Consider the following 24,857-nt stretch of genomic DNA (forward strand, 5'->3'; position numbering starts at 1 on the left):
ATGAATCGCCTTGCATATTGGAGCTTATGCATTGATCTATTCACTGTTTAATGTCATGCATATATTGTTCATTGAACTTGCACAAGTAAAGCAAGTAGCACATCATCTTGCACTTCGTTTTTCATTAACATAATGCATAAAATTTTAGGGAGTTCGATGTCCATCCTATAGTCACCATTGTGTATTAAAGTTTATTGTTTGAGTACTAATGTTAGAGCGAAATTTGCCCGTCTGCTTCATTTTTCCACAATAAGGTAATAATTCAAACTGTTTCCTTGTTGTGGGCAATCAAATTGCTTGAATCTTGGCATCATTTAGTATATAAGGGCTCCTTTGGTTTGTCATTGCATACCGGTGAGGTGCGATTGGGGGAGGAAATGGCAGCAACCTCACTGGTCACCCTTTGGTTCAACATGCCATCCGGTGAGAAGCACCTCCACCACGCTGGTCACCCCAAATCAATGGCGATTTTTGGTCCGGTAAGAATTTAGCAACTTCAGTTGCTTTTTCTTTCCTCTTTACCCATATTATTTATTTTGTTTCTTTTCCTCTTTTGTTTCTTCTGATGTTTGGTTACCGTTCTCCCCTTTCCCATTCCCTTTCCCTTTCCCCTTCCCCTTGGGTTGCAAATCAGTTTGGTCAAGGTGATTGTGGTGACTGTTTACGGGTTAACATGCATTTCTCCTTTTGCAGATTTCAACTATTGCTGGTGAATTGAGATACACCGATGCCATGAAACTGCAGAATCAGATCAGCTGGAGAGCCGCCTTCACCTAGGGTTGCTCACGCTGCAGTCGCGGTTGGCACCATGGTTGTGTTTCAGGCCTGTAAAACAGCAGAATCATCACTAAAGATTGCCGCATTTATATCATTTTATGGTGTATTGGTTATTTTATTGGTTTATTTGTTTCATTGGCTAGGGTGGAATAGGACCAGCTGGTCATTCTACTGATGATTACGTGCTTGATCTGACCAATGATAAGTTTAAATGGAATCGGTGAGTTCCAGTTCTTTAGTTTTTGGCTATTTCTCATCGCGAATTGCTGTTGTTTTGATATAATCTAATTATATTTCCAATTTGGCGGTTTATTTTTGGCTAGAGTTGTTGTGCAAGGGTAGGGACCTGGACCCCTTTATTTACAGTTGATAAATTTCTCTGTTCTTTAGTTTTTAATATCTTAATTTTACCATAATTAATGTCACGATCGATTCTAACATGTTGATTTGCTTTTCTGGGTTTCTTTAATTTTAGAAAAACTAAGATTTTTTAGCAGATAGTTAAAAACAAGGGAATCGAATACTAATAAAAATTAAAACTACTTTTAGGCATTGCTTGATCCTTCTTTATCATTGTATTATTGTCTATGGCGCAGCCGCATTCGGAGCAGTTTAGCACGTAATATCCATTTCTCTTCTTGGTATAGTTGCAATAACTATGGCGAACACAATTGCTGGTGAAGAAACAGTGCATAAACTTGCTTCACTTTTGCTCATAGTTCTTGGTGGTAGCTATATATTGTTGTTTTTGTCTGGTAAGGGGGGACACAGTCATTCTCATAACCAACCCATGGAGAAAATGGCCGTCGCTGGCCTTGTCCTCTTTCCAGCATTGTCTCCTTTTGCAACCACTCTTCCTGTGTTCCTAGCTGTCGAAAATTCGTCTTCCATGATGGTACTTGCCATTATAGTGTTGCTATTCAGGTATACATGACAAACGACTTTGAAAATTTGAGAATGGCTTATTCAATTTTGATTTTTATATATAAATAGTTAGTTGGCAGTTTAGTTGAAAGAGAGCTTATTTTCATGTGTTTCCAATTGGTATAGCATCTTCAGTTAACTATAGACTGGTGTTAACATACAAGTACTTTGATGTATGTCTTCAACTTTTATCATGCATAGTGATTTTAATCTTTTTCTTCTTTTATGACTCTTCAATGGTCTGATCAATAAGCCTTTGTTTTGAATTGTTTTCTTTTGTTGCAAAGGATGGTGCACAGGATGAATTCAATTTTATGCTGTATTTTAAAATGCTATGTTGTATGTATGCTGATCTGCATTTCATTCTTGTCTGGTGATGTTCAAATTGTCAGGGATCTTGTTACAAATACTTTTTAAAATGTCAACAACATTCTATTTTAGCGTATACCTTTTTTTTATTTTTGCTATGTCTGTTTTTTTACATTCTTGCTATGTCAACAACAATAATCTTTCAATAATGAATTGAGCCCCTATAATTAAATATATGATTAATTTTGGAATATTAAATAAAATAAATTTTTGAATTTTTTCTACTTTTATTTCATTTTAATTATTTATTATTGAAAATAAATATAATTTTAATAATTTTAATCATTTATTAATTTTGTAATTGATAAATAATTTTAAAACTTCTATTATATATCATTTTTAATCTAATGTCCTTAAAAGTCATTTTCTATTTTCACCTCACATGCACAATTGCGTTTGAATTCAAACACACACTTTGCATTTGTTTTTAATTTCAACACTACAAGATCCAATCTCACCTCTACAAGAACTAATCTCACCGCCACCGCTGTTTTTAACCTCACCGAAGCTAAACACACCGCCCATCCAAACGGAGCCTAAGTCTCCTTCTCGGCACAGAAGGTCTCACAGGGATCATTCTTTGGAAAGAGAGAATCATTCTAGCTCCAAAACATGCTAGTTCACGTTATCCTTCCCCCAGGACAAAGAGGTTGAGGAGACCACAGGCTGAAAAGGAAGTTGAGAAAGTGGAGAGGGAGTGAGAGAAATCATAGCAGGGGTAGTGAGAAGAGTACACATAAGGAAAAAATTGAACATACTCATCTCAGACATGCCTTCATACCCATATCTGACATGTCTTTTCATATACTGACACCTAACACTCATACCTAAGTCCGAGTAACATGGTTCTTTTCTTTTTCAAGTTATAAATTGTTTAACAATAGGTTCTTTGTTTTCTTAAGCTGGGATGATGAAGATGATTCATTGCCAAGATGAAGGCGGTGAGGAAGCCTTGGAAGCAAAACAAAAGTAACAAATAGCTTGTCGCTACTGTTCTTTTTTTTTATCATGTTTTATAGTTTTGTGACAAATTGTTATTGATACTCAAGATATTTATGCAAAATTACCCTATGATTCTATTGTATTTATCTTGCATGGTGCACCATGTATTTCTTAACTAGTTTGATAAATTTTATGTGTGGTGTTTAATTTTTCGTTATTATCATGTAACTTGCGGCAAAAACCTACATTTGAGCTATCTTTTCATTGTTTATTTTAGTTTTGATTCTAAATTTTATTTTTACTTTAATATTTACGACAACTTGAGTTCTAACTTTTGGATTTTAATTGTGTTATTAATTTATTATTTTAAATTCTAAAACTAAATTCATTAATTTTTATATTTAGTTTTAAAGTTAAAATTTTCATAAAAATTTAATTTAAATAATATTTTTATTTATCCTTAAAAATATATTTAAAGTTCAAATTTAAAAAATAAAACATAATATAATATTTATCATAAAAATAAATATTATTTGATTAAAATAACTTTTTTAAAGATTATGTTTTAGCGGCATTTTTGCTAGAAGCGCCGCTAAAGGTCGTGGTCTTTAGCGGCGTTTGTGGGAAAAGCGCCGCTAAAAGTAATGGTCTATAGCGGCGTTTGTGATAAAAGCGCCGCTAAAGTTCTTGGTCTTTAGCGGCATTTTTAAATAAAAAAGCCGCTAAAGTTAACGACGCGTTCTTTAGCGGCGCTTCTCAGAGCGCCGCAAGTACTTTTAGCAGCGCAAAAAACCACTAAAGGCCTAAAAAAGCGCCGCTAAAAGCCTGTTTTGGTGTAGTGAATACAAAATTCAAATAGGACAAAATACATCAATTTAAATCAATTTTTCAATTTTTTCAATTTTCTCAATTTCTTTGTTAAACCTTGCATAATACCTCATAATTGTCTTTGTGACGACGGCAATAGCTTACTTGCAAGAGAGTGCGTATATAACAGATAAGGATTTGCTCAATTAAAACAAATAATGATCACAGTTGAAGATGAAGACCCTTGTGGAAGAACTTAATGAATTATTTGTACCATAATAATTTCAAACTCCATCGCCACCAACCACTTGTCTCTCTCTCCTTTTCACAACTCTCATTCTCTCACTATATAGCCCCTGGATAATGGAAATGTGTTTAGCTTCAATTCCTTTCTTTTTCTTCTACTTTCCCTTTGCCTTACCACTGAAAACAATGAAGGAGTCCAAACATGAGGCTTTCACACTCTTTTTCATCCTGCTTCTCATGCTGCTGGGTTTGGCATCCGGTGATGTGAACCAAGACAAAGCGGAATGCGCTGATCAGCTAGTCGGGCTTGCTCCATGTCTTCCATACGTTGGTGGACAGGCCAAAGCCCCCACCATGGATTGTTGCGGTGGGCTGAAACAAGTTTTGGTTAAGAGCAAGAAATGCCTGTGTGTGTTGATTAAAGATAAAGATAACCCCAGTCTTGGCCTCAACATCAATGCTAGTCTTGCTGCAACCCTCCCTCACACTTGTCATGATACTGTTAACCTTACGGAATGCATCTGTAACTAAAACCTCTTCCACTCTATGCTATTTCATTTCATAACCTTTGATTTCTCCCTCATTTACTGTTTTTTTTTTTCTTGATTTCAGCCCTTCTGCACTTGGCACCCAATTCCCAGGAAGCTAAGTTATTCCAAGGATATCAAAAGCTGACAGAGAAGCATTCCACATCCCCACCTGCGAGTGGTAACATATACCTCGATCTCTCTTTACTATTACCACATACCATCTCATTCTCATTTTTTATGATTTTCGAACATCTCCAAATATATATATATAAAAAAAAAAACTTAGAAAAAACCATATAGGACACATATTAATGTTCAACACAGTGATACAGATAAATATATCTATGTACGTAGGTAACTCCACAAGCAGTGCTGCAGAGAAGAGTGATGGAGGAATGGGAAAGAAGCGCGTGGGAGTAGTAGAGATAGCTGTCGGAGTTTCACTATGGGTTTTCAGCATACACCAAAACTTTGTCGTGTGAATGATAGAAGTTTACACATTATATCCATAATTTAAGAGTGTGTACCAGGATCCAGTTATGTTTTTATCTTAAAATCCTTTCTAGTTTTTCTTTGATTTGATTGTGTTTTTTCGCGACTATATATTCTTATATTTAATGTATTGATATTCATGGTGAGTAAGCACATCATTTTATGATATGAAAAAGTTTTTGGTTTGCAGTTTTTAACTTTTATTTGAACAGAGGTTGAGAGAGAACAAAATTGTATAAGATTATTTTATTTCTAACTTCTATTATAACAGAAAATAGGACAGAAATCACATTATATTTATCAATGCAGTTGGATTCACAAATTCTACATTCGTGAGTTGAACCTAAATAATTACAAATTACTTCCACAAAATACCTCACAATATAATGAATAAAACTTTCTAAGAAATACCTAAAAGAGTGCTAAGTGTAATAGCAAAATAAAGCACAAGAAGCTTATCAAAGACATTCTAAATAAGCTCCTTTTGTTGTTCATCCGACCAATTTTGATAAGCATCTATCAACTCCTATTTTAATCAAATTTAAGAAATAATCTTCCAATTAAACTATGTTTATTTGTTTCAATCAAACTCGATTAGTCTAAATTATTTTATTATTATTTGACCTATGAATTTAGCCTATAAATAGACTCTTTTACAACCTTAGAAAAAACACCCATTAGATATTAAAACTAATAACACTTTTGGAGAATTTTGTGTTTACGTTTTGAGGGTTCTTTGTTTTTTTGGGTTTCGAGGTTTAGTTTTTATCTCTATCTTTGTACTCTTCTTTCTTTTGTCATTATAGTAAAATTATCTTTGCCTGTGGTTTTTTATTCTCTTTATAGAGGTTTTTTCACGTTAAATTTGTGTGTCCAATTTCTCAATTTCTTCCACTATTTTAACTTGTTTGTTGCTTAATCGAATCGATCCCTAACAAGTGGTATCAGTGCTAGTTCAATTTTCGTAAATCTGCCCATGTAGAGATGGCAACAACAAAGTTTGACATTGAGAAGTTCGATGGTGTTACAAATTTCAATCTATGGAAAGTTCGGATGAAGACAATTTTAGTTCAGACTGACCTGAAAAGGTCGTTACTGGGAAAAAGCCCGAGAATCTAAATCAGTTAGAATGGGAAGAGCTTGATGAAAATGTCTTATCTGCAATTCAGCTGTGCCTCGCAAATAGGGTATTGCAGGAGGTATTGATGGAGAAGACCTCATTCGCCTTGTGAAAAACGTTCAAACCTCTTTATGCGACTAAGTCTCTAGCTAACCGTTTAGGGTTGAAATAACGTCTATTTACGTTTCGTATAAACGAATGTGAGCTTCTTAAAAGTCACATCAGTCAATTCATTACCCTTTTAAATGATTTAAATAACGTTGAGGTTTAGATTGATAATGAAGATCAGGGTATACTGTTATTGTGTTATTTACCCCTTTCATACAAGTCTTTCAGAGAGACCCTAATTTATGGCAAAGACAAACTCTCGTTCGAGGATATGAAAGGTCATTTGTTGAGTAAAGAAAAACTGACTCGACGATGAGTTTGGTTCGAATAGTAAGGCAGATAGGCAAGCTTCCATTTTGATAGCATCAAAAAAACCGAGACAAAAGGTGTCGCTATTGTAAGAAGTTAGGTCATGTCAAAGCAGATTGTTATAAACTATGAAATAAAAGGGCTGCTGAGAGTAATGAGGAAAATGTAGCTGGTGCTAATTTGGCCAACAAAAACGGTGATGATTTCTTGTTAATGTCAACGATCGAAAGCTTCGAGCTTACAACCGAGTGGATCCTAGATTCGGGATGTTCTTTCCACATGTGTCCCAATAGAGAATGGTTCTCCATGTACAATTCGGTTGAAGGTGGAGTTGTGCTCGTGGCAAACGATTCATCTAGTAAAGTAATTGGTATTGGTAGTGTTAAAATTAGGATGCGTGATAGGACGATTAAGACACTCTCAGATGTCAGGTATGTACCTAATTTATGATAGAATCTCATCTCCTTGAGTATTTTAGACTCGAAAGGTTGCAGAATCAACATCGAGCCGAACGGCATTAAGGTGTCTCATGGGGCTCTCATTTTGTTAAAAGGTAAAATAACTGAAAGTGTTTATATTCTAGAAGGTTCTACAGTGACAGATGAAATTGGACGTCTCTCATCCGTTACGGAGTCAAAGTCAACTCATTTGGAGCAGAGGCAACTTGGTCATAGGAAGGAAAAATGTTTGACCATTTCGTTGAAGAGAAATTCTCTTTTGGATGCAGGTTTTGAAAAGTTAGGGCATTATGTTCATGAAAATCAAACTCGGGTTAGTTTTGATTTGGCAGTGTACAAGTCAAAGGCTAGAGGTCTTCCAGCTTCTAAGCATAGATTCGACTCAGTTAATTCCCTGCATAGTTCAAGATAGGCCTGTGGCGGGTTTTGGCAAAGATGGCGTTGTGAAAATATGAGTTAAGGTGGAGATTTGTTGAGCATGACTCCTATTTTAGTCAAATTTGAGAAATAATTTTTCAGTTAAACTCTGTTTATTTGTTTCAATCAAACTCTGATTAGTCTAGATTATTTTATTATTATTTGACCTATGAATTTAGCCTATAAATAGACTCTTTTACAACCTTAGAAAAAACACCTATTAGAGATTAGAACTCATAACACTTTTGGAGAATTTTATGTTTACGTTTTGAGGGTTCTTTGTTTTTTCGGGTTTCGGGGTTTAGTTTTTATCTCTGTCTTTGTATTCTTCATTCTTTTCCATTATAGTAAAATTATTTTTGCCCGTGGTTTTTTATCCTCTTTGGAGAGGTTTTTCCACGTTAACTTTGTGTGTTCAATTTCTCAATTTCTTCCGCTATTTTTACTTGTTCGTTGCTTAATCGGGTCTATCTCCAACAATCATAATGTTAAATGTTGGTTTTATCTTCTAAAATTATCTTGAATAATTATGTCATAAAAGATTTCATAAGAATAAGGATAATAATCTTCAACATTTTAAACTTCTTCCTTCTCCTCCAAATGAGTCGATTGAAAGATGATGATCATAACATGCATTAACATGAAATTACTTGCTTACTTGCTACTCAACAATATTAAGTTATAAGTTATGTCAAACGTGTCAATTCAAAAAATTTGACTACACAAGACTATTGTTATATGTGTTGTTCAAACATGAAGAGAGGCGGTCCAAGTTCTTCCATGATATATCATTATTATATAATTAAAATCGCTTAAATTAGTATTTAATGATTATGATCATTTTATTTACCGAGAATACATAGTAGATTAAAATAAGCTTTAAGTTTATATACTTTTTGTACATTTGGAGTTCAATTGATCTACTTTTATTTATAAAAATTAAGTCCAAAAATTATATAATAAAAGAAATGAAGTTGTAATCAACCTAAAATTAAGAATAAAATTTCAACGAAGCTGGAACTTATATTTTTAAAATCGAAATTAAATAGAAATGTTGGCTTCAAAGGAAATCCAGGGACCCACATGGATTAATTGGTATGGTTGCATCAAAATCAATGAAGATGAGACATTTAAATTCCAATTAATACGACAGCATGGTGGTGGGTCTACCGGAATTCGTTGTGTTGAGAAATTTAATAAGCATTAACTTTTCAACATGCTTTTAACTAATTATATTTTGTAATTTTTAACCACTTTGTAGCAAAGAGTTTATTTGAAAATATCTTATTTTTTATAAAAGATTTTACTCATATTTCTAATTACACACTTAAATTTATATAAATTGTTTTAAAACACATATATTAAATATATATTTTATTCCTATTACTACTCTAACAACCAAACCTCCATGTTTAGTCCTTGTAAAGTAGTACACTAACCCAACAATTATATAATTGGAAACCCCACACACACACAAGGTAAATCATAATTAATTATTCAAATAACTCAAATTATATAAATTCTATAAATAAAATAAGAAGGTTGACAAGGGTCATATAGGGTATAATAAATTATTAAAATATATATTTAAAACCACATGTTAATTTTTAAAATATATACCAAATATTTGCCCTTTCTTTAAATTAATGAAAAAACTTAATAATTTAAAGTGTTAATCAAAATAATTAAATCAAGTAAAGATTTTCCTCACGCTGAATAATATTGTATAAGGTTGTTGCATTTTTCAAACATATTTAAATTTTAATGTAGTAGAAGAATATGACGTGTAAAAAAGCCTGGTAGGGCACTAAGAGCCGGCCATTACAATTACATTTGCCTACGTGCGTGATAAGCATAAACAACTTAAATACCAACAACACATGAACATGGAAAAAAAATTTAATGCTCTATATAGTTGTTAATAAATCTTAAAATTGGATAGAAACTAACAATCAAAGTTTCTATCAGCATAATAAAGAGAGAAAAAAACCTTGAAATGATGATTGAAGGTGATGGATCTAAGTCCCATTTGTCTGATGATCGATTTACAAAGAAAGTGCGCCTTAAGGATAAGGATATTGATTTGGATTTGGTTATGGCCGTCGACTTGGTGGTTGAACCAACGATATCTTGGAAAGATAAATTGGTGAGTAAAGGCCCTGGTGGTTCGAATGGGGAGATCGAAGTGTTAGGAGCGAAATTGGTAGAGGAGTTTTATTTTCAAGAGGGAGATATCACAAGCTCGATTGTGAATGGTATCCCTTTGGTTGTTTTCTCGGAGACAGTCTACCATTTTTTTATCAAACACATGGCTAATATAGTGCTCATCAAACTATTTGGTAGGACCACAGGGTTTGCTGCTTTGCAGAACAAAATCTACAACATGTGGAAGCCCTCTATGCCGATCAAAATGATGGACACTGAAAATGGTTAACTTTTTGTTAGATTCCAAAGCAATGAGGACTATGAAAGAGTGCTTTTACAAGGGTTGTGGGTCATTTTTTGTCAGTACCTGACAGTACAACCGTGGTCCTTGGAGTTCAACCCTGCATAGCCATTCTCGAGCACTATCATGGCTTGGCTCCGCTTTCCAGGGTATATGTACAAACAAAAGGTATTATGGGAGATCAGAGAGATGGTGGTAAAAGTGACGAAACTAGATTTTAACCCCAACAATGGAGCACGGGGGCGGTTTGCCAGTATGGCAATTTATGTTAATCTAGATAAGCCTTTGGTTCCCCAGGTACTGATTAACTGCACATTCATAGAGTTGAATATAAGCATTTGCCATCGATCTACTTTTTGTGCAGACGTTATGGGTATAGGAAAGGAGTCTGCACTAACACTGTTCGGGGTCCCGTGACAAATATGGCAGTGGTGGAAAGTGGTGGTGCAGATGGTCCAAGGCATATGGCCCGTGGATAATGGTGGGGAGGAAGTAACGGCAAAATTCTAGAGCGGATCAGAAAAATAAGACGGGTAATGCGGGGAATAAGATCGTTAATTCTAGATTTAACATGTTGAATTCAATTGGTGGAGAGGAAAACGATAAAGATTTTGGGGGATAAGATTTTGTGGATTCTAGAATTATAAAGGAGGGGACTCTTGAAAGGGGTAAGGGTAGTGGTGAAAAGACAGTTTCTACTGCAGCTAGGGTGAGGTCTAGGTAAGGCCTTAAAGTGGGCCAATGAGGTAGAAAGGTGTATGTGGGTTCTGGTGTTAATATGCAGGCTGGGCAGGAGAGTGCTTCTTTGAAGGGTGTCACAAGGGATACTAAAGGCCCAAGGAAAGGGATTAGCTCAAGTGAATGAATTGGGTTTTGTTAATTTAATTAAGCTGGGAGATAAGCAAGTTGTGTTACCGGTTTCTTGTGGCCTGGAGGGTCAAGGTGTTTTGGCCCAATCTAAGATAGAACTCAAGAGAGTTCGAACACCAAGTGATTCATAAGAGACAACCATGCAAATAGAAAGTCTAGCTAAGCGTTTGCTAAATAATATGTTATGACAATTCATAATCAAGGGTTAATTACACTAATTGGCTACCTAACACTAAAAGGACCAAATTGTAAAATCGTAAAACTACAAAATTAACAACCCAATAAACGAATGTAGTTGGTTGACTTCTATGTTGTTGATTAGTCTTTTAATTAAGGATCTAAGAATCCTAAATTTCTAATTGGCTCAATTTTACTTTTCGGTCACCATTTTACCAAATTAGACTATTTAGTCTGACTTATCTCTCGACCTCACCAAACTAACTCAAGATAAATCAATTTATGTTTAATAGGATCTACTCTCAGTCTCACTATTTATATCCTCCCTTAGAGTCATCAATTTAAAGTTTTGAGGTGTATTCAATTTACTCAAGTTTTTTCAATTTAGTCATCATACTAAAAAGTAACCAAACAATATTTTCATCAACCAACCACCATAGAATTCACTACTCATCATCATTTTCACACAAACAACATCCCAACACATAGTCAAATAATTCATTAAAATAAAAACAAATGAGGGTTAAGGAAATCTTAGAGTTTTCTTGATAGTTGCTTGAAGAAGATGAAGGTGGCAGCAATGGTGGTGGAAAATAACACTAAAGTTTATATTTTTATCTAAGCAATAAAAATGGAGCTAATCTATATTAAAAAATATAGATTAAACTAAAAATACAAATAGAGTGTCCTCTTCAGAGGAGAAGCTTAAGGCCCAAGAACAACGCCACAAAATAGAGTTGGAAAGTCTACGCTAGCCTAGCGAAGAAGCTTTAAGGAAATACCAAGAGGATACAAGGAGGAATATGACTGAGGCTCTGCCAAAATTGATATCTAACCTGGTTCTCCACACCCAAGTGGCTGTGGGCCCTCTTAATTAGAGTCAGGTAGATTTTAACTGCCTTCAAAAAGTCTCTGCCGAGTTACTGAACTTCAATGTCTACAACCCTGAGAGCGAGGACTGTATCCATAACGTTACATTAAAGTATGAAACAACGTATAATGTTACAACATAAAACTTTGTTACAAGCAGACTCTTCATGGCATAGTGTACTATACGCCAAACTCCTATGATGCCCACTGTATGTATAGTATCACAACTCAAATTGCTTCTTTGGCGTAATCCTGGCTTAGCCTCTCCTAGCGTACTCACTCTTACAGCAGAACCTAAGATTTGAACAAACATTGGTAAGTTCACATCAACTTAGTGATTATTAACCCAAATTACCTTGAAGCCTTTCTAGTTGAACTTTTCATCTTGAAGATTTTGGACTTCATCTCTGTCTTTGGCGAATACGTTTCTATATTGGCGTCTACATATTCACCAACTTCCATACTTGACTAATCTATTCACAAATCACTCTTTGGATGGATTCTAGATTTCATCAATCAATACAAATCTCATTTCCTTCACAGTAAATGTACTTTTCAAAAGAATATCCATATAGAACCTACCATCCATAGTTTCCTCTTCAATTAGCCGTTGAATACTTTTCCCTAGGATGGTACTCACAGATACTATTTTTGGCTGATAATTAATCTAATGGATCTCTTAAGATGAACTCCATACTGACCTTACCTCTAGTGAATTCTCATATTGGTTCTAGTAACTGTCACGATACCAAAAAGATCATCAATCAACCCAAACCAAAACTTACTTAATTCATGATACATTCTAAACTATCTCAAGGAATTCCAGACAACCGTGTGATATATCATGAGTACGCCATCTTGGCGGACAACTTATATTCCAGACAACTCTTTTTCTTTATAGCGTATAACACTCAAAATGACGGATACCAGATAATTTTGATACTTCCTTTCATAATATAAATAAACCTAGATCTGATGAACATATAGACCATCCATATCTACGATTAAACCAATTTCTCTATACAGACAAATTATTATGGCGGATTGCCTCTTTTAGAAACACTGTTGCGAACTCTTTTTAGGAAGCACCCCTCAAAGCACATTCAATTTCTTCAAAATTCTAACCAAACAAAGTTATCTTTAGACTTATCAGATCTTTATCATAGATTTAATTAACGAAGAGCTTACTTAGATCTCGCCACAAAGGCAGTTAACTAGATTTGCCACGAAAGCATCACCTAATACACCACATAGGTATTACAGAATATGCCACAAAGGCATTACAAAGAGTTACATTTTTACTATCCCAGTGAATTTTCTCAGAAGATGCCATGGGTTTCACCCTCATTGTCTTATACATATCTTTATGTCATGATCTGTCAGTTTGATTTACATCTCACTGAAGGCATCACCATGAGTATTTTCATTATTATATAATGCCATGGGTCTCAGCCACATGGTCTTACACATCCTCATGTCGTGTTCTATCAGTCTGGTTTACATCTCACTGAAGGCTACACCATAAGTATATTCGATGTCAATGTGATTTGCCTGTTCGATTAGCAATGTACCTGCCTAACCGGAGGCATCACAAATAGATGGTTTACTCACTTAACATCAATTACACTTACCCAGATTCATTCACTCACTTGACTAATGCATACTCTTCCATACCTGCATTCACATGTGCACATACAATACATCATCTTTTTCATACAACAACTCATATTACTCATTTATAAACATGCAGAGCTTTTTACGATGCTTCACATATACATACTTTCATCAATTATCCATTGAGACATCTACATATGATTTTCCAATATAAATTATTACTTATGAGTCAAGTTAAAGACTCACCTGAAACTCATATTTACTGTAGCTCAGAGTTCCAAACTACCATCAGCAACTGCTTAAAAGAACATAGAATTACTATTAAAACTCATTTACAGACATTTTGCTATCATCCCAATTACAGACGACTCCTATGTAGGGCCTCTTATTCATATCTTACTATTTATATACTTCTTAACATTCTTACTCTTTCAAAATCCTAACATGTAGAGTTACTAGACTTAGCAGGAGGTTGAAACAGCCATCGATAACCCCAGAAACCTTAGTTTCCAATTTAACAAAGAAAAAGAGAATATTTAATCTTTAAGAAAGCTAAAGCGTAGAACGGAAGGAAGAAAAACCATCTAAATATTCCCTTTCTTACCATATATATACTCAATACCTCATAGTGGATCTTAACAAGTGTCAAATGCATACAGAATTTGTCCCCTAAATATCCTACAAAAATCAGAGAGAGTATATAAAGAAGATCCGATGTTGATGCAACCCACACAAATTAATAACACGATTTTCACCACACTCAACTGAGCATTATAATGCAACCTTCATCAATTAAACCCAATTTTCGAAATGAAATAGCCTTAACAACATCGAGAACATTTACTCTTGGACGAAACAACAACTTCATGACACCTAAGTCGCTGGAGGAACACCAATCGTTCCTTGATCTTCTTCTAGGAGCACACCGATATCATTGAAGTTAAGAACTTAATAAAAAAACCACTTATCTCCATAGAAAACCCAACATCTAACATCAGCAAATAATAATAAATAGACTATTCTCTTTCCCGATTGAAATTGAAATACCCAAGGGATTCACTCCACACTCACACAAGAGTTAAACAAACAAAAGAAGAAAACACCAAGCTACGAAGAGAGCAATTAAACGAAGAAACAATTAGCAACAAAGGTGAAAGTCCAAACAAGAAAGCAATAGAACAAAGAAAATATTTGGAAATAGAAAGGAATAGAAACGGACATAAAGAAAAAGTCAAAAAGAACTTGAGAGACTAAGAGACGTGGGAGCAGATTTAGGAGGGTTTTTGGGAAAACAAAACTAATATTTTTAAAATAAAAATAACAATATAACTAAAACACACTAACCACCTCCATTAAATCTAATCCTCATCTAAACAGATTTCCAAAATCCAAATATGACCCAAACACTACTAAATAGGTGACACAAAGGAAATTAACAAAAATAATACATGTTTGTACGCGCAAGGGCTCGAACACAGGACCAAAAAGTTGGCTAAAGCCTTACCATTGAACCAGTAGACTCATCATTGTCAAAAGTTACATGAAAATTAATTTAAGTTGAATGCTCAAAGATAAGGGTTGAATAAAAAATTAAAAAAATTCAAGAGATAAAATTCAAACCCAAAACATCACACATACAAACACAGCACTTAACCACTAAACCAAATCAAATTACTCGTCAAAAATCTAACAAATCAAAAACTTAAATTTTTTTGAGGCGTTACAGTGTGAGAAGCGTAATCCTAAGGTTTCAGGTGTGGCATGGTCATGTATGGAGTCGTGTAGTCCACACAAACAGCCCACACGCTTGTGTGATAGGTCGTGTGGTCTAGACTAGGTTCAGTTTTACCTCGATTTTCTCGTAAAAGAATACATACCTGACTTCTCGGGTCTCGAACGATGATCTTCACGCCCAAGTTTGGCTCGGGATACCTACAATGGGTCTTTCGATCAACAAATACGCAAGAATTAATATAGACTTTCAAGATTTATCCAAATTATTAAGATTTTTGAAAAAATTCGTAAAAGGTTCGTAAAAGATCATTTTATGTACCTTGAAGTTATTGAGAACATATATTCTATAGATATTCGAGATCTAATTATCAATATTTGAAATGTTCTTACCAATCGTGGTACATTTAAAGATGAAATTAACGACGTTATGCTAAATCGATACAAAGAACGAATTGAACATGACTCAGTTTCAAACTCAGGATCAAAATAAAATTTCCAGCAAAAGAAAAGAGAATAATTGTAAAAGAAAAGATGAATAAAGAATGGGGAAAATAATAGCGAAAAAGTTATCAAAATTTGGTTTTGATTTGGAAAATTACTAGTTTTCAAGTATAATTAGGAATGAGGGTTGAATTTTTAAGGCTTCAAAACTTAAGGGGCTGTTAGGTATATTCCCTTAGCTATTGAAAATAAAAGAAATGGAATAAGGTATTGTTGTGGTTCAAACCTATTTGTCAAGGGGAATGCAAGGCCTTACCATCTAAACTGTTGCCCATTCTTGGTCATTTTCTACCACATTTAATATATATACTAGATTGATTTTGTTCCTTAGTTGCTAAAAATTCAAAGAGGAAAGACTAATCGAGTGGGGCTTGAACCTTGGCTCTCTAAGGAGTTTACTAAGCTCTTTACCACCTAGAGTAAGGCTTCTTTCTTGATGGTTTTATTACTTCTAACCCTATGGTTTTTTGTGTTACAAAAATGCCCCTGGGCATTGTATTTTTATTGCTGTTGGTGTTGGACAAAAGCTACCCCTGCAGTCAATTTTTCTCTTTGACAGGCAGCGAGATCGTGATACCCAAGCCTTGGTGTCACGATACCCAAAGATTATTGAAATTGGGAGTCTTGGGTTCGCGGTGTCGCGATACCCATCCTTAGTATCGCAATAGCATTGGAGTTGGCCTTAATTTTTTTTCACTTTAACACTGTTAGGGGTATTATGACTTCTATGGCCTCAATATCACGATACCCCCTCTGAATGATTATTTCTTCGAGTTCAGGTCATTATCAACTTCCTACACCACTCAATCATATCGTTAGGCTCCCATGGCGCCATTTGGCCAATTTGGGTCTCAAAAGGGCATCAAACTAATAAAAACCATTTATTAATGACAAAAGCTAAAAATCGAAAAAAAATAAAGAAAAGACATATAAATTGCTTGAGAATAAGCTCTTCAAGTGTAATGGAGAGCCTAATTTGACGTATCAATTTACGGCAAATCAATAGCAAATGTATTTTCAACCACATTTCAAAGTCTTGAATGCCTTAAATTAAAGTATCCACAAGCAGTTTATGATACATGTGTTTGGCACCATTCTCTCAAATAGTATCATACCCAAAGGCGAATCTAGGAAGGCTGACAAAGGCCCCAGCCCCCCTAAAATGAAAAATTACTATTTAGTCCTTTAAATTTTTTTTAAAAATTTTAAATTAGTAAAGGTAAAATTTCACTTTGGCCCCCCTAAAATTATAAAAATTTGATTTAATCCTTAAAAAATTATAAAGATATACACTATAAAAAATTAAAATTACATTCGGCCCCCCTAAAAAATTGTTCTAGCTTCGCCTCTGATCATACCCCGCGATATGATATAAGGAAATCTTTTGTATTTGCATAATTAGCATAAACCTTATAATTTTTGGATTTACCGTTCAAATAATTAATAGTTTTAATTATAAAAAACTTATATAAACTTAATTTGGAGAAAGACTTATCTTAAATTATATCCCTTTTATAATACATAAATTATGTAAAAATAATATAAAATTTATTAATATATAACCTTTATAAATAAGGTTTTATAAATTGTCCAATTATAGATAATATAATTTTTGCCATAACTTTAAAAGATATTTTTTATAAATAAGTTATGATAAAAAAAACTATAACATTTTATATGAATAAGTATTTTATTTCTATTATATATAACATGGACAAATAAATAAGTTATGTCCGTACTTCTTGGCCATAAATTTTTATAAATAATTATATTATAACACTTTATAACATAAACTATAAACTTTTTGGCCATAACCTTAAAAATCTTTTAGGATTTGATAGTATTTATTTTGTTATAACGTCACAAATTGTTTTTATAATATGATTTTTAGTATTTATAACATAAGATTTTTTCCATAACCATCACAAACACTCATACATGTTCATGTTTATAATATGATTTTATAACTTGTATAAGAATATTTTTAAAGATTGAATTTGGATGTAATTACATGCATAATTACTCTCATCCTCGCCTTTCCCATCAAAAATTGGAAAGTGTAATTGGGGTGCTTCAATTACACTAAATTAAATGAGACCCATCAATTACAATGATTACTCAAACATGTCATTTTGTATAATTAAAAGCAACTACACCTAAATTCAATTACTATATGACTTTTCAAACACTACCTTAAAATGTTAAAATTTATAAAATTTATGAAATTATAAAAAAAACAATTTTTTTTGTTAAAACTACGATATCTACTGTCAATCAAAGTGACTAATGACAAAATTAAAAAATTATAAAAATTAAAACAATTATTTAAAAAGTATAAAAAAGCAAATAATCACACAAATCTTTACCAAACCCATGACCCAATAATTTTCGATGCAAAAAACTCAAGAACTATAAAATAACAAATAGGAAGAACATGTCATTAGGGATGAGTAAAGAAATGGAGAAAATAGAAAAATAGATTTGAACTGATGTATTGGATTCAGTTGGATTTGGTTGGGTTAGAATTCATTTTGTGTTATCACTCAAACAACACAATTCGGTTTGGTTTGGTTTTTACATGAAACTTGTTTTATTCAAATCAAACCAAATATATATATATATATATATATATATATATATATATATATATATATATTTTAAAGGGTAGTTCTAATAGAATAATAAATTCATCATTTCAATATTTATATAAATTAATTCATTTAACTCTATTATTATTATTATTATTATTATTATTATTATTATTATTAACAACTAGATAGGACTATACAAAAGATAAAGTTATGAAACTATTTCATGGAAAAAGTTATAAAATGTAGTTTTATATTAGATTAAGTGAATCATTTCTTAAATAAAATAATTATAATTATAAGCATTATTTTAATTTTAGGAAAATAGTTTATTAAACTTTATAATATTTTATTTATAAAAGAAACAACTTTTCACAATTATATATGTTTGATTTTAATTAATTAAATGGCATATTGTAATCACTCGTTATAACTAATTAAAATAATTTAAAAATGACACTGAAAAACATTAGGTATACTAATGATTTATGTATTTATTTTCCTTTTAACAACTTTGAATGATTTATCAACTTAATAACTATTAATTTAATTATTTAATTGACTTTTTAAATGTATAAATAAATCTAGAGAATGAATTATGATTGGTGTGAAAAAATAATTAAGAATTACAATATTATATTTTTTAGGCCCAAAACAAGATGATGTTATTTTATTTTAAGCCTAAATTTGATAAAAACTGTCGAATCGAATCAAACTATAATTATCACTTTCAGATATTTCAATTTCTACTCTATACAGTATCAGTTTCAAAAGTGAAAAATCGAAATTTTTATCCAAAAACCAAACAAACCCGAATTGAATACACCCCTACATATCAACAACAGCACATGAGAGAGTTAAATTAGCAAACCCAATAACAATACATTTCATTATCCTTCTTTTAATATTCAACTAGTTTTGGGCTATTCTCTAAAACTAAAAATTGTAACGGTGGAAAGGTGAGGCTTAACAACATGTGATCATGGCTAGACTTTCTTGCTCAAGTTTGAAGTTCCATTCGAAATTTGAACGAAAAGATTAGGTTCGTAAAATGGGACTGGACAAAAAAAATTAGGCTTTTTTAAAATATAGGTTGGGCTCGAGTTTAAACATTTAAGGCATAGACCCAATCTATTTTTCTACGTTTGTAATGTTTTACATTATATTATTTTTATATATTATGTAATTTATAACACATAAAAATTAAATCTATAATAATATAAATATTACTATAATGTAAACATTAAAAATGTTAAGATGACTATATGTAAAATTTTAATAAATAAAAATATTAAATTATTAAATAATATAAATACATATTTTTATTCTTTAAAAATAATATGGACAAGTCTAAGATGAGTGTGGTTAAATATTTACAAATATGAACATATTTAAGTAAAATTTTAAACTCTTATATCAGACCAAAATAAATTTAAACAAATATAAAATATGTTAATATTATACTTAATTCGGACACGAGCATGAACTAACTAAGCTTTAGTGGGGACCCTACTTTGAGATATGAAGTAGATAAATAAGGAAGGGAGGGAAGTATTGTGATCAACTTTGTTTGAAACGAAAAGAAAAAGAAAAAGAAAATAATGGAAGCGCTTGTTTATATTATAATATAAAAATGAAATTTATAATTTGTTATAATTTTAATTAATTATATTTATTTATATTTGTTGACGTGGTTGGTTAGCGCAGTTGTCCTCTTTTTATAATTTTGTCATCAATTGAAAATAACTGTTTAATTATTTCTTTAATGAAAGCTTGTTGGACTACGTAATGATGCATTATTTGATTCATTGCTTTTTCTAAGCATAATAACTTTTTATTTAAAAAAAAAAAAAACAACCACATAAATGTGGATTACGCTATAGAAACAAGAAGGCCACATAAATCACAAAAGAGCCAAACCTTCCTAAAAATCCTAACACACAAGAACACTTAAAAAATACCATGAAGATCCCTTCCCTATATTACAAGCCAGTTTATATTTTGTTTCTTTTACTGAAAAATGGATAAATTAGTCCCTATACATTAAATTAAAAGAGCAAATTGATTCTTTCTATTAAAAATTTCATCTATTTCTATTGTTAAAAATTAGCATGATTGACGAAATAACCAGATAGTTATACGTGATGTGCTATATACACATCAAGCTAACGTATATTTGTCCTTTGATATTACATAGAGAAACTAATTTTTTAATTTTTTTAATAAAAAATACTAAATGTAATATGACTTATGTCATACTTTTTGCTGAAAACAATGAAAAAAACATGGCGGCCAGCATGCAACTCAATTCATTACCAATTCAGCCAAATCTTTCTACCACCAAACATCTCAAGAACTCCATCACACATAGCCCTTACTGTCACAATGCATGAAACCACAGGAAATGGATGATTATTAAAGATACAAAATATTATGTGAATGTTTTTAGTCAATGAGTGAGATTCGATATATAATAAAAAAAATTATAAAAGCTCTAATTCATAAAAACTTAAGTGGAAGCAGGTGATCCTAAGCTTTAGTATTTTATAAAATGGAAATCCTATATCAGTTTACAATAGAAAAAAAAAAAAAGTAATTTTATCAATTTGGCACACCACCCGCTGTGCTATGGCAGATTTTTCTGTCTCTTTAGAAAAATCATACGCGGGCTTCAACTAGCATATGAGATGGGCTTGCAGAATGTAGCGGCAACGCTTGTTACTATGCTACGGTCTTCGTTAATAGATTTATCTCTACTAGGCTCTATATTAGATGAAAAAGGATAGACAGAGACCACAAACTCAAATATCTTCACTAAACTTTCGTTTCTTTTCTTCCTTCTTCCATCCATGGCGGCTAACCACTTCAACTCCCATCTGGGTTTAGCTCTAGCCTATCTAATCTTCCTCATTTCAATCCCCAAATCTCTATCAGTCCTTGAGCCTCAGCCTGCTCCTCCCTCTGTCTGGGATATCCTTCCTAAATTCGGTCTCCCCAGTGGGCTTCTACCAAGCACTGTCACCGATTACGTCCTCCACGATGATGGGAGGTTCATCGTCATGTTGGACAGCCCTTGCTACATTCAATTCGAGTACTTGGTCTACTACGAAAAGACCATCACTGGAAAACTGGGTTATGGCTCCATTACCGATTTGGAAGGCATTCAGGTGCAGCGGTTCTTCTTGTGGTTCGATGTGAATGAGATCAAGGTCGATTTGCCACCCTCCGACTCCATATATTTCCAAGTTGGATTCATCAACAAGAAGCTCGACGTTGACCAGTTCAAGACCATCCATTCTTGCCGTGATGAGGTTACGGGCTCTTGTAAATATTCTTCGGAATCACTTCTTCAGGTATACTCTATTTTTTTTAGTTTGTTTTCTGTATCTGGATTCTTATAGTTAGGCATGTTTCAGCTAAACTTCCCCACTCACTCTTAGACTCCTTTCCTTTCTTATGGGAGTTAGTTGAAGGTGTTGCAGAACTATTGGGAGGATTCCTTACTTTTTTTTGCTTTAGTCCAAAGACTATCTTCTAGTTAGTATTAGTTCAATCTCGAACTAAGGCAACCCTATAATCGGTATTTATCTTGTTTCATTTGTCATATTTAGAGTAAAGTAAATAAGGAAAAAAAAAAACATTTCCCCAAAAATAAGCAGCCCCTCAAAACTCTGTAAGATCAGCTGTAGGGTGATACTATGTTTCAAATTTTTCTATGTTTTTCTATCTATCAGGAGGGTTTTTGAAGGTGATATTGATATATTCATGGCTCCTTTACCATCGAGTGAGTGCAATATTAAGAGATATTGCGGAGACGTATGTTTGAATCTTAGAGATAATATTGTTGGGGAGCAGTCACAAACACCGAATATGAAGAGTAAAACAGACATCAAAGATTGAAAAAAAAACAAAAACAAATCACATCGTCCCCTTTAACAATTTTATTTCATTGAACTAATTAAAATGGCATGGGTTATTACATAACAATTTTACAAGCATTGACTCTTCCTGAGTAATCAAATTGTTGGCAACTTTAGTTTTCCCTATCTCTACTTCTTGGAGGAAAGTAAGGGGAACATGAGGTAGGCAAAGAATAAAAGTATTTTTTGAGTGAGTTGGTGTCCCTTATGCTTTATAGTCTACAGTATGAGACAATGATTGGTCACCTACCTGGTAAGCTGCCAGGCAGTATGAAAATGTGTCGAAGATACCCTAAAAGAAGATGAGTTTTAAAGTATTTTAGTCCTTCAAGTCTTTCATCAAACTATCTTATTAGGTTTAAAATTTAATTGTATACTGGAGGCTCCTTAGATGGAGGACCCATCATCCAAGTCCAACTAAATGTGGCTATCTAATTTAAGATTCAAAATTCTTTTTCTATGTAGCTTCATGAAGATACAAGGAAAATTTTACCTGAATTCAAGTTACCAGTCCTTTCTGGAGTTGTATCATAATGGGACATTAAAGTCAAAATTCTCATCCTTTTATTTATTTTCCTTGTATCTATGGAATATGATTCATTGTTCACATCTACAAAAAGCTATTTGGTTGTCAATTTTATGTCTTGAAACTTCTTTTGCTCCTGGATGTTTTATCTATGTCGTCAGTAGATATACGAGATGATTATGCCCCATGAATCATGGACAAATGGAAAATGTTGACATGAAAAAAGTGTATTTTTTAGCATATATTCTTAATGTGGTATTAGTAATGCATGAACAAGATAAGAATGGACATGAAAGAAGTGTTAAAATGGCAGTCAATTTCTTCAAATATTTATCTACATATACTTGATCCTTGGTAACCCACCAATAAAGGTCATCATGCTATGCGCAATCTGCATGCATTAATCTAGATTCAATGCTTCTCTATTGTGTAATTTGAGAAGTTTGATTTCCTCCTTTTTGCTTGAAACACCATTCACTAGTCCACACTTTAATGAAGGTGTTTAATTTGGAACTCAAGACATCAAGCATTTCATCATAATCTTAATTACTTATTTGTGTTCACAGGGCAGCTCAGGCCATGATTATGGTCTTTTTAAGGGAAAACATTAGTTGTAAACTATACTCAGTTTAATGCTGATAAATCAAGAAATACCTTTTCTTTCTTTTTTTCCCTTTATGCTCCTAAGAGTTCCTTTCGGACTCTGTTTCTTATTATTTGTATGCTCCAGAGGCTTGAGATTTGAGTTTCCTTGTGGTTTAATGTCCAGTGATGTTTGTAATTTCAGCTTCCAATGCCTAGAAACGAAATTGAGGAGCTAATTACGGAGTAGGTGCCATGGAATGGAGAGAGGTAATGTGCAGACTCCAAAAGGATGGGTCTGGCATTAGAATGTGTTATAAGTAGATTTTGTAAATAATGGACTTACGTATTTTTAACTGTAGTTTTAATGTGTGAGATCTATATTTCTTTGCCTCAATTCGCAAGGCATATAAAATGGTGTTTCAGTTTTACGATGTGCCCCTTGTTTGAATTGGGCCAGTTGGTTAGGTATCAATTTGGATAGTGGTTTTGAACCATTCAGATCGGAAATTAATAACCGATTGAACTGATTAAAAATATTTTTTTTAATTTAATTTTTTAATATTTTTAATTGATTTAGTCAGACCAACGAATCCACAGTTTAACCAATTTATCGTTGATCTAAACATTAATTTTATAAATTCTTTCGAACTTGAAAATATTATTTAATTAAAATTTAAATGCATAACCGTTAGTGAGATAAACTCCTTTTAGGGGTATTGATAGCTAGTACGCTTTAACTCCTTTAATCTTTATGTCTTTGGCTCAGGTTAATATTTTATGAGATAAGAATATTTTATAAATATTATATGTCAAAGAAAAAAAAAGCTATGAGTATGATTAGGTGAATAAAATTATATAAAATTTATTAAGCCAAAGGTTTAAAAAGTTCTCGTAAAAAATAAAAATAATAATAATCGACTTCTTATAATTAAAAATTTTAATTAGCTCTTTTAGAAATTATTAGTTAATTGGTTTAATGTTAATGATATTAACGTGGCTTACAGAGCTAACACGTAGAATGCTATGTTGATAAGTTACTGATGTGGTGTGTTATACTAACATATATTTTAAAAATGTATAAAAGACCTTAGAAATTATAAAAAAAACTAAAATTTAACTTTGAATGAATTTAGACAACCATTTGTCCAGTTTATTTTGGACGTAAATTCGACTATTGCAAAAAGAATATTAAAATGGTAAAAATTATAAACAATCATAAATAATTATTAAAATTTAAAAGTACAAAATTATAAAAATCCTTAAAATTTTAAAGAAATTACTATTTTACACATCTAGAATGAACCTAGAAATTACTATTTGAAAACTCGATAAAAAATTCAAATTTTGAATTAAATAGTTCAAGTTATTCGAGTTATTTGAATAAACTCGAATAAAAAAATCAATTTTTTCAATTTAACTCAAATATGAATTACACAATTCGAGTTATTCGAAAATCCGAATAAAAAAAAGGCAAAGCTATGTAATGTTTACCTTATCTAACATTAAAAGTCAAAACCATTAACTCGT

General features: G+C 32.4%; 3 protein-coding genes and 1 long non-coding RNA gene across 8 annotated transcripts; 3 read left to right on the top strand and 1 right to left on the bottom strand.

Annotated features, from left to right (window-relative positions):
• The first annotated feature begins 570 nt into the window (after positions 1-570).
• On the top strand, positions 571-1,922 carry LOC105790876 (uncharacterized). Of its 4 annotated transcripts, none has more exons than XR_008198544.1 (3): positions 571-827; positions 921-997; positions 1,374-1,922. XR_008198544.1 is itself a non-coding variant. In XM_052634426.1 (2 exons), exons 1-2 carry the CDS (start codon positions 976-978, stop codon positions 1,709-1,711), a joined length of 309 nt encoding a protein of 102 aa, XP_052490386.1. In that variant the 5' UTR covers positions 571-975; the 3' UTR covers positions 1,712-1,922. The 4 variants fall into 4 exon arrangements, 1 of the variants encoding a protein (XP_052490386.1); XR_008198543.1 differs by having other exon boundaries at positions 571-811; XR_008198542.1 differs by having other exon boundaries at positions 571-997.
• A 2,183-nt stretch (positions 1,923-4,105) lies between these two features.
• Positions 4,106-5,284, top strand: LOC105790873 (non-specific lipid transfer protein GPI-anchored 6). The gene is made up of 3 exons (XM_012618664.2): positions 4,106-4,588; positions 4,678-4,773; positions 4,950-5,284. The coding sequence occupies exons 1-3, from the start codon at positions 4,183-4,185 to the stop codon at positions 5,075-5,077; spliced, it is 630 nt and encodes a 209-aa protein (XP_012474118.1). The 5' UTR covers positions 4,106-4,182; the 3' UTR covers positions 5,078-5,284.
• A 4,102-nt stretch (positions 5,285-9,386) lies between these two features.
• Positions 9,387-10,463, bottom strand: LOC128042849 (uncharacterized). The gene is made up of 2 exons (XR_008198313.1): positions 10,012-10,463; positions 9,387-9,919 (listed from the first exon to the last, which is right to left on the bottom strand). It is a non-coding gene; the product is annotated as an uncharacterized LOC128042849 (long non-coding RNA).
• A 10,583-nt stretch (positions 10,464-21,046) lies between these two features.
• On the top strand, positions 21,047-23,758 carry LOC105790874 (uncharacterized). 2 transcript variants are annotated; one of them, XM_012618666.2, is made up of 2 exons: positions 21,047-21,652; positions 22,685-22,987. In XM_012618666.2, the coding sequence occupies exons 1-2, from the start codon at positions 21,149-21,151 to the stop codon at positions 22,751-22,753; spliced, it is 573 nt and encodes a 190-aa protein (XP_012474120.1). In that variant the 5' UTR covers positions 21,047-21,148; the 3' UTR covers positions 22,754-22,987. The 2 variants fall into 2 exon arrangements, with proteins under 2 accessions (XP_012474120.1, XP_012474121.1); XM_012618667.2 differs by lacking the exon at positions 22,685-22,987 and adding an exon at positions 23,533-23,758 and having other exon boundaries at positions 21,060-21,652.
• The last annotated feature ends 1,099 nt before the right edge of the window (positions 23,759-24,857 follow it).

This window comes from Gossypium raimondii, chromosome 8, assembly GCF_025698545.1.
Source record: "Gossypium raimondii isolate GPD5lz chromosome 8, ASM2569854v1, whole genome shotgun sequence".
In the NCBI taxonomy this organism is placed as follows: domain Eukaryota; kingdom Viridiplantae; phylum Streptophyta; class Magnoliopsida; order Malvales; family Malvaceae; genus Gossypium; species Gossypium raimondii.

What these genes read in the sequence shown, in the direction of transcription:
- LOC105790876 (XM_052634426.1), top strand. Translation starts at nt 976, where the DNA reads ATGATAAGTTTAAATGGAATCG. An exon ending in GATAAGTTTAAATGGAATCG is followed by an intron (nt 998 to 1,424) that starts GTGAGTTCCAGT and finishes TTCTTGGTATAG; the next exon opens with TTGCAATAACTATGGCGAAC.
- LOC105790873 (XM_012618664.2), top strand. Translation starts at nt 4,183, where the DNA reads ATGGAAATGTGTTTAGCTTCAATTCCTTTCTTTTTCTTCTACTTTCCC. An exon ending in TAACCTTACGGAATGCATCT is followed by an intron (nt 4,589 to 4,677) that starts GTAACTAAAACC and finishes TCTTGATTTCAG; the next exon opens with CCCTTCTGCACTTGGCACCC. An exon ending in CACATCCCCACCTGCGAGTG is followed by an intron (nt 4,774 to 4,949) that starts GTAACATATACC and finishes CTATGTACGTAG; the next exon opens with GTAACTCCACAAGCAGTGCT.
- LOC105790874 (XM_012618666.2), top strand. Translation starts at nt 21,149, where the DNA reads ATGGCGGCTAACCACTTCAACTCCCATCTGGGTTTAGCTCTAGCCTAT. An exon ending in CTTCGGAATCACTTCTTCAG is followed by an intron (nt 21,653 to 22,684) that starts GTATACTCTATT and finishes TTTTCTATGTAG; the next exon opens with CTTCATGAAGATACAAGGAA.